Source organism: Mixophyes fleayi, chromosome 1 (assembly GCF_038048845.1).
Source record: "Mixophyes fleayi isolate aMixFle1 chromosome 1, aMixFle1.hap1, whole genome shotgun sequence".
Taxonomy (NCBI): domain Eukaryota; kingdom Metazoa; phylum Chordata; class Amphibia; order Anura; family Limnodynastidae; genus Mixophyes; species Mixophyes fleayi.
The window spans coordinates 366,663,744-366,677,598 of record NC_134402.1 but is presented as its reverse complement, the minus strand read 5'-3'; the positions used below and the strand labels follow the sequence as shown (position 1 = coordinate 366,677,598).

The 13,855-nt window shown below is 40.2% G+C and overlaps 1 protein-coding gene across 3 annotated transcripts in view; it reads right to left on the bottom strand.

Moving 5' to 3' along the window:
- Positions 1-13,855, bottom strand: part of OSBP2 (oxysterol binding protein 2) — a 184,219-nt gene that overhangs the window by 25,073 nt on the left and 145,291 nt on the right. For all 3 annotated transcript variants that reach the window (XM_075178585.1, XM_075178590.1, XM_075178588.1), the window contains one exon: positions 11,010-11,177. In XM_075178585.1, the coding sequence (XP_075034686.1) occupies positions 11,010-11,177 (168 nt within the window). The remainder of the gene's footprint in view (positions 1-11,009; positions 11,178-13,855) is intronic.

Genomic DNA, 13,855 nt, shown 5'->3' with positions numbered 1-13,855 from the left:
GATACCTTTGACATGTCCAGAATGTTTCTTAATTTTCTTAATTACTAGTATCAGTGAATGGCAGAACATCACACCTGAAAATAGCTTGAAATATATTGGGTAGTTTGTCAAGATACTTTAGACTGGGTGTGTAGCTCAAGTATAAACAGATATAAGAATTACATTTAAGGCAAAATCAAATAAATAAAACTATTGAGTTGGAAACAAAAACATTTTGTATTTTTATAAAAAAAATTATATATACATACATACACATATATAAAGATTGGTCTACATTTTTAACTGCAATTAAGTATATTCAGGGCATAGTTTATCCTAAAATCTACTTCTCTGGAGGTTTCTTACAGGTAATAGTATCTCTGTAAAAAGATCCTGACCCCTGTCTCTCTCTCTGTTATTAGGTTGCTGCTGTTGTCCTATCAGCGTGAATCTGACATTCCTCCAACCAACAGCAGACCTCAAGATTTTAAAGGAAAAGGCAAAGACACCAGTGAAAGTTCAGAAGCTGGTACTATTGCTCACTTGGATCTAAAAGAACATTTTCTGTGCTTCTTCTGTCCGCTTATTCTTAATAGAGATGTTCACTGACCCCCGTGTTCTGGGTTTGGTTTTGGAACTGGATTAACCTCGTGTTTTGGATTTGGCAAAACCGCCCTCGTGTGTTTTGGTTTTGGATCTGTATTTTTTAGAAAAATTGCTAAAATATGCTAAAATCACATAATTTTGCTCTTTTTTTGTTCCTAAATTATTGTTATTAACCACAATAACACTAATTTCAAAGTCATTTGCAGTCAATTTTGACCACCTCACTGTTTGCAATATTATTTTCATACACTTTCAAACAAAGACTGCAGCAGTTCTTGTCAGTGATAAGACGGCCATTGTCATGTCTTGACATAAGACCAAAAATCCACCTCTTATGTGTGGAATTATTTTTACCCAAATTCTGACAACAGTTGTCTAGCCATTTGTAGCATTGTAAAGCCACAGTCAGTAGAGGTAGGAACCTTAACCATCTAAGATCCTCATCCATGTTACGCCATTTGAAGCGAGTTCATGGCAAGCTCTTGGGAAAATCAGAAACTTATGCTAAAAAAATAACAACAAGCAGTCCAGCATCAGCTACCTCCCTTCTCTCATCTAGATCCCAGCACCTGCAATCTACACCCCCAACACCTTCATCATCAATATCCTCAGTAGCGATCGGAGTTAGTCCTGCATCCAAGTTGCTAATGCGAGATGACTCCTCCCCTATCCAGGACTCCTCAGAAGAATCCTTGAGCGTTCGGGCCCACTGCTGCTGCTCCTACTGCTGGGGGTGGATCTTTAACCCAGAAGCAGACCAAGAAGAAGACTACTAGTAGTTTACAACAATTGACTGTTAAACAATCCATAGCAAGTATGAAAGCTGTCACCCAGTCGCAAAGCAGATCACAGACGCCATGGCAACTATGCTAGTATTAGATCTGCGTCCAATAACCACTATTAATGCAGCTGGTTTTAGACAGTTAATTGAGGTCTTGTCTCCCTGTTGCCAAATTTCATCACTACAACATTTTACTAGAAAAGCAATTCCTCAAAGGTACCAGGAGGTTACAAAAAAAATAATAATTGTGATACAAAATGCCATTCTACCCACTATACACTAAACCACAGATATGGGAACAAGCGAAACTGAGAAAACTAAAGATTATATGACTGTGACAGCCCACTGGGTTGGTAAATCGCCTTCAGCAGCAGCATCTAACAAACAACGCCAGATCTTTCAGAGGCAGGCTACTCTGTGTATCATCTGCTTCACTAAGAGGCATACCGCTGACAACCTGTTTGTGGGCAGCACGGTGGCTTAGTGGTTAGCACTTCTGCCTCACAGCACTGGGGTCATGAGTTGGATTCCCAACCACGGCCTTATCTGTGTGGAGTTTGTATGTTCTCCCCGTGTTTGCGTGGGTTTCCTCCGGGTGCTCCGGTTTTTTGCCCACACACAAAAACATACTGGTAAGTTAATTAGCTGCTATTAAATTGCCCTTAGTCTCCCTCGATCTGTGTGTGTGTGTGTGTGTGTGTGTGTGTGTGTGTACGTTTGGGGATTTAGATTGTAAGCTCCAATGGGGCAGGGACTGATGTGAATGAGTTCTCTGTACAGCGCTGCGGAATTAGGGGCGCTATATAAATAAAGAGATGATGATGAAAAACTAAGGGATGTCATTGCAACATGGCTAATCCTGACTCTCCTGAGAATATGTTATTTCTTTTAACGCCACCAATATTGTTAGAGCACTACAGCAGTGGGAATATCATCACATTCCCTGTTTTGCTCACACAATCAACTTGGTGGTACAGAACTTTTTTAAAAAAAGGACAGTGACATGCAGGAGATGCCGTCTGTGTGCCAAAATATTTTGGTTAATTTTCGGCATTCTGCAACAGTATGTAGGAGAATGCAGCATCTGAAAGAATAGAATTTGAGGGGGAATGTACTTTAGTCAAGTGAAGTAGTTACCTGTGAAGAGAGTGTAGACACTGTTAGCTTGAGTCAAGTGATTCCCCTAATTAGACTTTTTGAGAAGCAGCTGGAGAAATTGAAGGAGGAAATGAAACAAAGCAAATCCGCTAACTATATTGGAATTGTAGATTAAGTACTTAATTCGTTTTGACAGGATCCAAGCGTCATCAATGTCTTGAAATTGGATCACTACATTTTGGCAACTGTGCTTGATCCTAGGTTTAAGATGTATGTGTTCTCTTTCTTTCCAACTGACCCAGATCTCAAGAGATGCAATGAGCTCAACGACGTCTCCTCATTCAGTTTCTCAGGCAACTGCTTCTAGGAAAAAACTAAGCTTTCCCAAGACACCCAGTCGTGATGCAGATGAGTCAGCACAACATTTTGACATTTGGTGTGGTCTAAAAGAATTGGCCAAAAATCTTGACAGCTCTGCCATAAAATGAACTACAAATTCCATGAGGAAGGCCATTACTGAAAATTACATCAAAGTACTCAGATTTCTGTGATGGTGGATTGCAGCGGAGATGAATTAGTATTGTTTGAGGATGATGAACACACTGATGAGGGTGAATAATATGACAGTGTCGATTGCAGGTGCTGAAATCTAGCTGAGATAAGGGAGCTACCTGATGCTAGTATGCTTGGTAATATTTTGGGTAGAATGGCATCTTGGCAATTTTATGTTTTTCTACAGTAAACTTTCACCTTTATTAGAGAGGCTTTATTTTCTTTCAAAAAAGATACAAGCTTTTTATTTACATTTTTTTTTTCAATTACTTAAAACTACTATGCACTTGAACATAGGCTTTAGCACATGAGGTAGAGGGATTAGTATCATGATGACTAAGACTGGAGAATGACAAGAACAATGCCACCCCTCCTGTTTCTGTATTAGCTATGGCACAGTAGAATGTCACTGGAGAGTTTTAAGAACACTGACAGTCCTATTATTACAATTTCTGTTTCAGCACTGAACCATGCCACCTCTCCTGTTTCTGCGTGAGCTATGGTACAGTACAATGTGACTGCAGATTTACACCAAGCCTGCCAGCCTTAGTATTTGTATTTCAGCAATGACAATTAGCAATGGAACTCTCCTCTTTGTGTGTTACCTTTATAACACTGTACATTATGGGACTGCAGATTTAGAAGCAATGGAGCTCTCCTGAATGTCACTGTAGACTTTGAAGAACACTGCTACCCCCTTCTCTTTCTATTCTACCACCAACCAGGTGTCAGTGACTTTCTTGGGGAAGAATGGTGTCACATACGTCCCGGACATTTCCAGACATAGGCAAATTCAATTACAGTGGATATAGAAGGCTGCACTTGGTGACCTTATATTGGGGTTTCCATTTTTGTCCACTACCTGCGTCATTAGAAGTGGTTTCAGTAGAGTGCAGAAAAGTGAGAACTGAAACGAAGGCGATTAAGCAGAGATTGAACAAAGAGTTTAGAAATATGGAATACCAACCCTAAGAAAATGGCGCAAGAAATGGTTTCTGAAGAAGTTAACTGATTAATGTATATTTGTAAGTTGAGAGAAACTGATAAATAAGAGGGAAAGGTTGAACACAAGATGCAGAATGAGAACTAGAGAGAGCTGTATTGATGTGATGGAATACAGCAAAAAGCCACATATAAAAACACACAAAAATCCTTCTTTGAATCCAGGTTGTGTGCTTATTTGCAGACTACAAGTAACTAGTCTCTTTATGTGTTGGCTAGCTTAACCAGAGTCGATGGCCCCGCTCAAACCAACCAAGCTTCCTTTAAAACTGTAAAACGCCACTCATCCCTCTCTGCAACCAAGCCTCATTATCACCTCGCCCCCTGCTACTTGTAACCCATCTCTCTCCCACAGTCTTAAAGTAATTGCTGCCAATACCCCCTCTCTCAAGCCTGTGGTAAGCCTATAAGCTTTATTTATCCCATTCACATTTGTGTTGCTTTATTTTTGTGTCCGCGTTTCACTTTAAAACTTTTTCTTGTAAAGACTTAATAAATGTCAGAATCTTAAACTGTTCTCATGTCAGCATGCTGTCATTACAGAGATAGTTTACTACATCACTAATTCCTTACATTGCTGTCTATAACCTGAAAATCCTGACAGAACTATCCAGATGTGGATCTGAATCAATGAATAGTCTTTGATTTTCCTGTCTTCCAAGTTGTCATGCCAGTCTGTGCTCTGACACATAGAAATCCTCAGGGGATGAGAGATGCAGTGAGGATTCTTCACTCCCCGCGAGTTAGCAGACACCAACTGTCCAATCTGCAACCGGGTCACATACACCGATGACACTCAGCAATCTTCTCTCGCTCATACCTGGTATCAGCTGTGCAATAAACTAAACCATTCAAGCATGTTATACCTTATGTAGCTACTATTAAATTAGCTTATATTGCAGTGATTTAGCAACAGAGACAAATTTCCCCTGAAACCATAAATAACAGCTGAAACCTTCCTGTTGCTTTGGCAGTATAATATGTGGATAGGACAATAAAGAAAACACAAAGCAAATAAAAAACATGAAAGTGAAGTGATCTCTGGATAAATCTGCTAAAGTAGACTAGTAAACATTTCTTGCACAGGTTTTGTCTTTCCCATCTTATGTGACAATGACTTGACACACTTCAATTACAAGACCGTTTTACTGTAAACAGATCCCGATGTTCAGGCTCACTAGGCTTCTCCTGAGCACAGTACATTGCACAAAGGATGCACAGACTTCTAGCCCTGGTAAAAACAGATTAATAATGTTTTACATATTGGTTTCGTTTGCATTAACAGTATAGTTTGTGTTACAATCAAAATAAACAATTCTACCTGGATGATATAGAACTCCTAGGACTAGATTTACTAAGCTGTGGGTTTGAAAAAGTGGGGATGTTGCCTATAGCAACCAATCAGATTCTAGCTTTCATTTATTTAGTACCTTCTACAAAATGAAAGCTAGAATCTGATTGGTTGCTATAGGCAACATCCCCACTTTTTCAAACCCACAGCTTAGTAAATCTAGCCCCTAGTGGTGAAAAAGACAGAACTATAAAATAGTGTATTTCATTAAATAAAACCTCCCAATATGTCAGATTCTAAAACTGGGAAAGTTTAGGCCATAACCCTGAACAGCACAGAGCACACCCTGGTGATGTGTAGGGGAGCAAATCTCCAATTATGTAATTTAAAATTGATATATAAATAAATGGTGATGATGATGATGATGGGTTTTAGCCAATAACTGCTACAGCCAGCCAGAAATAAACAGTGCAGGGTCTTTTTATCAAACCTTAAACCATGAGGATGGTTAAGCATTGTTAAGTAAAATGGTAATTTAAGAAAAGCCTAAATCAACCTATATTAGAAATATCTCCTGTATTAGGTAAAGTACCACACAATACCACAGTTCCCATAATACTCAATGGGCTGTGGGCAAAGCTTAGACAGATGATACTTAATGTGGCGAAAATCCAAAAATTGTTCTATAGACCTCTACAGACTTTAATTGTCACCGTTTTCCTACAATTTAGAACCTACACACACCATGTTAATGCAACTGCAATTGTACTGGTAACTTAACATAATAAGAGAGTAATTATCTCCCCTGTTGTTTAAATAAATCTGTACAATAAACCAATTCACACAGGGAATATAAGTGACATCATTCCCAACTCAGTCAGTAACAAAGACAGAAATACATTGACAATGTCTCTTCCCTGCAAGACATTGGGCTTAATATAGAACTTATAAAGAGTGCACTGAGCTCATCCAAGTTCCCACCTACACAGCACAAATCTCACTTTCATTTTTCCCTGAAAAATTTCATTTCCGCAGTCTCTGCACTGGTCCCGATGCAATAAATCCTCTAAATTAAAAAGGATCCATGCTGTTTAGTTGTCATACGCACCTCAAAAAAAAGCCTGTGCAAGTGACCTTGTCTGCCTTATTAAAGCTTTTCCCCAAGGTGTTTTATGAAGCTATATTTTACATCTAGCATGTGTGTGTTACTCATCAGCTGCAAACAGGAAAAGAAGGAATATTTTAAGCCTTTTCTGAGGCTACATATTAAGTGCAAAAGCAAAGTTTTCTGAGCTGTGCAAGGTTTTAATCTTCAAGGCAATTGTCTGAAAAGTGCATTTGTTCTCATAAGTGCATAGTTTAATGCCACAGCACAGCTCAATACAAGTAAGAACACCAGGTATGTTTTTACTTTTTTTTTTGCTATGTTTCTGTAGAAGGTTGTGATTTCTTTCTGTACAATTATTGATTTTAATTTTACAGCTGTATGTGGTCTGTCCTACTACTAATTTGCTGTAATTAACTCTGTACTTTAATTTCAGAGTATGTACGCCCCCATATAATTTAAGTAAACAGCAGTCATTATTTGTTCCATGATTGGTAATGCCACCAGATGTGTCTTTTGCTAGCTATAATCTTCTAGAACCATTCAAGGTGAATATTGATGTGCTTGATAACGTACAAACATGTGTTCATTGGTATATACTTACACGTTGTAAATATTTACATAGTTTATTGCTTACTGTACATACAGCTAGACAAAATTATTTAAATTTATTTTATGCAAATTGAACATTGTGGACAGAGTGATTGGCAAAGTTAAAGCTGGGTCTGGGCACAAATATATTGTGTTTGGCATTGCAGGATGGATATTATATCATCATACAATGGGCAGTGGTATTCTACCATAAAAGCCACCAGCTCATTACAGTGGAATCCTCCAGACTAGAGAACACTAAGTTGTAGGGCAGCACTACACATAGATCACAGGCATCATTGAAAGAGAGTTTTTCTGTTCAGGTCACAGAACATGAAGACAAATAGGAGCAGAGATGGACTCATATAACTGTAGTCACTTCAAAGCACAGAGGATCAGCAACAAAATAAAGCCATAAGTCATATAAGACATTGAGACTGCATTGACTAAGGTTGTCAATGATCTAATCACTGCTAAGACTAGACGCCATTACTCTCTCCTAATTCTCCTGGATCTCTCGGCTGCATTTGACACCGTTGACCACTCTCTTCTCATACAAACGCTGCAATCCCTAGGTCTTCAAGACACTGTTCTATCCTGGTTCTCATCCTACCTCTCTAATCGCTCTTTCACTGTTAATTTCTCTGGAGCAACCTCTGCTCCGCTTCCCCTATCAGTTGGAGTACCACAAGGCTCAGTGCTAGGTCCTCTGCTGTTCTCTATCTATACCGCTTCTCTTGGAAATCTAATAAGTTCCTTTGGCTTTCAGTATCATCTCTATGCGGATGATACCCAAATCTATCTATCCTCTCCTGATATCTCGACATCTGTGCTGTCCCGTGTAACTGACTGTCTTTCTGCCATTTCATCTTGGATGTCCTCTCGCCAAACTTAATCTTTCTAAAACAGAGTTAATAATATTCACACCCACCCACCAACAAGAGCATACCTGACATTTCTATCTCTGTTGATAACATGACCATAAATCCCACCCCACAAGCTTGCTGCCTAGGTGTAATCCTTGACTCACACCTATCCTTTGTTCCCCACATTGACTCTATATCTAAATCATGCTACATAAATCTAAAGAACATTTCCAGAATTCGCACATATCTCACGCAAGACACTGCAAAAACCTTAATTCGTGCACTTATCTCCAGCATTGACTATTGCAATTCCCTCCTTACTGGTCTTCCCAACAACAGACTCAAACCCCTACAATCTTTTTTGCACGCTGCGGCAAGACTGATTTTCCTTGCAAATCGTTATTCCTCTGTTGAATCACTCTGTAACTCTCTACACTGGCTGCCTGTTTTCTACCGAATCCAATATAAAATACTTTTACTAACCTACAAGGCCATCAACAAATCTGCACCAACATACATCTCCTCTCTTGTCTCAAAATATCTCCTAACTCGGCAACTCCGTTCTGCACAAGATCTGCGTCTCTCATCCACCCTCATTACATCCTCCCATTCCCGGTTACAGGACTTTTTTCGGGCTGCACCCACTCTATGGAATAAATAAAAATAAATACCAGGCGCTAAGTAATCTATGAATTACGACAGAAAACTGCTGCTACCTAGTGGTAGATATCTGATTCTACCAGAGTGATATATAGTAGACAATAGTGAAGGATCGCAGGTTTCTCTGTAACAATTTTATTAAATGAGCATAAAAATCCTGTATTAATGATATACAGAAAATTAAAAAGCTGACCACACTCGCACAATAGAGTGAGGCAATTTGAATCACCATACACATTAGGTTTAGTAGCTAGCCAGTTACTGGATGTTACATCCTCCGACGGTTCTACAGAATTTTTATTCTTAAAGAAACTAGGGGCCAAATGTTCCTTCAAATTGCGAGCTCTCCTAAAAATGACATTGTTCCTTCGACGTATCAAAGGGCCTATCAAATTGTCAGTCACTAGTATAGCAGAATTCTTTTTAATGATATTCTTAATCTGGCGTGCATAGCTATTATGTTGAGTGATAAAGGCAAATGTTCTCTCTTCTTGATCGACAGGCCCATTTGTTCTTGATTTCTCAAAAGAATGAGTCAAGAGATCTTTCCTACTTGATAAATTAACTTCATTTATGGCTTTATGCAATATCTCGGTCGGGTAACCTTGTTTCACGAAAGAGTGATATAATTTAGTGGAGTGTTTCACAAAATCACCTTCAATTGAACAGTTTCTTTTCATTCTTAGGAACTGACCTTTTGGGATGTTATTCCTCCAAGCTCTAGAATGATCGCTTTCGTAGTGTAAAAAACCAAGGGCATCTGCCGGTTTGGAAAATGTTTCTGTATGAATACTGTTATCTATTATTTTAAGCGTAACATCCAAGAAATTAATGGAAGTCTGACTATGATTGCTCGTAAACCGGAGACCAAACATATTGGTATTCAAGTGAGTGAGAAAAGAGGAAATAGAAAAATCATCCCCATTCCAAATAAAAAATAAGTCGTCGATATATCTGCCATAGAGGACCAGGTTCGCCCCGAATATAGAATTCCACACAAAGCGATCCTCGAACCGCCCCATATATAAATTCGCATAGCTCGGGGCAAACCTGGTCCCCATGGCCGTGCCCAGTGTCTGTAGAAAAAATTGAGTATTAAACAAAAAATAATTGTGATTTAGAATCTCAGGATTACCATTTTTGCAATCGATACCGTTGTACGGTAATTAATATTGGTATACCTATTTAATCTTTATACAACTGAATATATGTGTATGGTGATTCAAATTGCCTCACTCTATTGTGCGAGTGTGGTCAGCTTTTTAATTTTCTGTATATCATTAATACAGGATTTTTATGCTCATTTAATAAAATTGTTACAGAGAAAACTAAATATAAAGTAGACTACTGTCTACTATATATCACTCTATGGAATGCTCTCCCTCGCACAATAAGACTCTCCTCTGGTCTACAAACTTTCAAGCGTTCTCTGAAAACCTACCTCTTCAGACAAGCTTATAATATTCCTCAACAACCCTCTTAACCTCACTACCTTAGCCTATTACCGCCTGTTACACAATTTCACACAAGACTACTACCCCCTGACCAACATTGTTGTGTGACAGAATCGTTTAGCCTATAAGTCACTTTTACCTTTGCAGCCTGGCTGGGCCAAAATGCAAACTGTAGACTTAACCTCTTGTGTCAACTCCCATTGTCCAATAGATTGTAAGCTTGCGAGCTTACACCTTCTCACCTCTTTGTCTGTTTTACCCAGTTTGTTGATTAGTTTATTATGTCTGTCCCCAATTGTAAAGCGCTACGGAATATGTTGGCGCTATATAAATAAATGATGATGATATATACAGTTAGATCACTGAACACAAATGCACATAAAGGTGTCAACAGTTGCTACAAAGCAAGTGTCAGGTCTTGAGTCCTGTGCTAGTACAGTCCTTGACTTTCCCTGATGTGCTAGTTTTATATCCCTTGAAAGTCAAACTGTTTGCACACAGGGCTCACTGTTTAAAATGACGCTTCTTTTCTAGCATGGCATGGCAGCTCCGGTTGCTGCCACCTGATACCAGCACCTGGCTTCCTTTGCACAGCACATTGGTCTTGTCTCTGTAAACCAGTATTCTGCATACTGTACCTTTCTGGCTGCTTGACCACTGACTCTCGGACAACTATCCCTCTGGCTTCTGACCCTTGGCTTTCAGACAGCTACCTTCTCTGGCTTTTGGATGACTTCCGCTCTGGCTCTGGACTCCTGGCGATACTCTGGACTTGCTATTACTTGAGTGCCCAAATTCACACTCTAGACGTAATGGTACAGTGCACTTTTTCTCACTAACTAATCCAGTATATGCCATACAAATACCATAATTCCTGACAGCACAAGATAGACAGCTCTTATGTGGACGCCTGAAGCTTATATTTTAGATGGGGTCATAACATTTCTTAAACTAACTGTCACATTTGTTGCTTTGAGTTATAGCCTTGAATTAATAGCCTATGTAGCTTTGAAAACTCACGTACAGGCATGGGGATCTTGGATAGCTCTTTGCCAATGCAGTTTTTCATTATACTCCAGAGATTAAGGCTGTAGTTTGGTTTGTCTGGAATACGAGTCCTTCTCCTTTTCTTAGGCAACAGATCTTTCCGCTTAGACCCACAGTAACTGCCTTCTTGTGAGCTATGGAACACCTGGGGAGGAGATGCATGAGGAGTTATCAAATCAGTCTAAAATTCAGTGCAACATAAACATTATTGGACTTGTTAGAGCAGCAATTTCATGAAAAATGTGAAATATAAATCACTATGGTGGGCTATAAGAAGAATGCGGGTATTTACCTTTTTTCTTGGTTTGTTTCTTCAGGCTGCTATTAATGATTCTGCACAGTCACAGAGTATCATGGCAACCACAGTCACATGGCACATGATGTAATGGGCAGAGAGGCTTAGAAACCCCTCTACCGCCTGCTCTGTGTACTCTAAGATCCCCCCTTCCACCACATGACATGTTAAGAGCTGTGAGCCTGAGTCTATGTAACTGACAAACCTATTTTGCAAACTCCAGAGAGATTTTGAAAAGGAGATATTGATTTAGAGAAGGACAGCTAAGAAAAAGGACTATAAAATGCATGCTTGAAAGGTAGTTAACTTACTATTTAAAGAAAATAAATAAACTTTCAATGTGGGATGGCACAAAGAAATTATAACAATCAATATAACATTTGCGTTCACTAGACAGGGTCAAAGCTAATTGTCAATTTATTGTTGTTAGAGCACATTTCTACTTTTGTACCTTGTAAGAAAATAAATGTGAGGAGAAATTGGTGTTCATGCACACTGACATTTTTGTTTCTCCCATGTGGTGGTCACCTTTTGGTCACTGGATGATGGGGGAAGTAGGGGGCACATCCACACATATATATAATTGGTCCCTATGTAGAAACCCACCATCTGTACACATTGGGGCCCATGTGCAGTTTTATATACATCTGTATACAGCTTTCTACGTATAATCTCCATAACCTGTAGAGGTGGAATGGAGATGGGCTTGTTCACAATGCTGAAATACTACTAGTTGTGGACATGTTTGCGGATACACATTTTAGTAACTCTTGCTGGAGGGCTTGTGCTATGATATGCATTGATGATGATGATGACTATTAACAGCAATATCTTGCTGCTTCTGATTGGCTGTTTGCAGTTTGACTACTCCAGCAGATGGTACGTAAATCATAGCATTGCAGCTATATTACAATCAGTTGCGCCTTTAGTATTTAGTAATTACTGTAAATATTCTCTTGTATGTATAGTACACTTCAGTACATTACTATATTGCACAAATCGGGTCATATTACTTTAGCTACTACATCATCATCTCTACACACTTTTTACTTCCAATGTACAATATAAGATGTGACTCAACATATGAACATAAATACGCTTTGTTTCATTGTGCATCCTCCTATGTATATTCAATGCACAAATAAGTCCACCTCTAAATGGTCCTTCAGGTTTCTGATATAACACAGAGGAGGTATGAAATGCCGTATTTTCTCCGGTCCATGTTCTGTCATGCTAACAAGCCTGTGATTACGGGCAGTGTTGAACGGGCCCACTGGGGGTACCGGGGAAATCCCAGGTGGGATACACTGCATGAGGGATACACCTGAGGGCTCCTTACCCTACCCTAGGTGGCAGGGCCAAGATCATGCACCAGGGGTGCCGAGGGCAGGGCTGTATATGCCTTCCCAGGCTACTACAATAATGGACTGTCTGGGCAGGTCATAAGGAAAGAAGAACTTTCCTCCTCTTGTTTAGACAAGGAGGGGCTGGGGCTACACAGCTCAGGCACTGCAGCTCTTCACAGTGGCTGGCCCCTATCCACTAACCTGCCTCTCTTGCAGATGACAACCCTTCTTCCCTCTATACCCCACCTACTCCTCCCACTCCTAAGAACCCACAAAGACTTCCAGGAAGCAGACAGAGGAGTCTCCCACAACACTCTACAGACAAGGTAAGTATGATTATTAATACAGTATATGTGTGCCAGTAAACATACTGTGGGTACTGGTGTGTCCCCTTCTGTCTTCCAGGCACCACATCTGCCACACTCCCCCTTCCCTACTTCCACACACCCATCTGCCAAACTCCCCCTTTCCTACTTCCAGGCACCCCATCTTCCACACTCCCCTTTCCCTACTTCCACACACCCATCTGCCAAACTCCCCCTTTCCTACTTTCAGGCACCCAATCTGCCACACTCCCCCTTTCCTACTTCCAGGCACCCCGTCTGCCACACTCCCCATTCACCGGGTTTGGGGACCCCCTTCCCTGTATCCAGGGACCCATCTGCACAGTTTCATAGCTGCACAGAAAAAAAAAATCAGAAGAGAGACAGCAGTAGAGAGAATACAGAAAACTTGGAGGCAGGGCACAGGGCCTCGAACTGCGAACCTACCAGCAGCGATAACCTTATGGAGGACCTTTAGAGGGGGTTCGTTAGACTCTGCTCTTCTGTTCTTACCAGCGCAAATTCAGGCTATCGAAAGAGAATCCACTAAACCTACTATAATGGTGACAGGTAATCACAGGCACGCCACTATAGCTCGCCAGCGCTGTGCTGCTTATATATGAGCTGCTGTTTTCAAACCTTCAGCTGCCAGACTGACATGATGACTTATTCAAAGGCTTGAGGCAGGCAGTGGGGGATATAAAAAGTGGTTCAAGTGGTGCAGCATGAAGAAGCAACACTGCAACAGTGGTGACAATATTATTAACAGGTACCAAACGTACCATAAACATTATTCTGTGGGCTAACCACACCCCCTCTAGTGGCTCATTACAACCCCTTAGCGACGTGCTACCACACA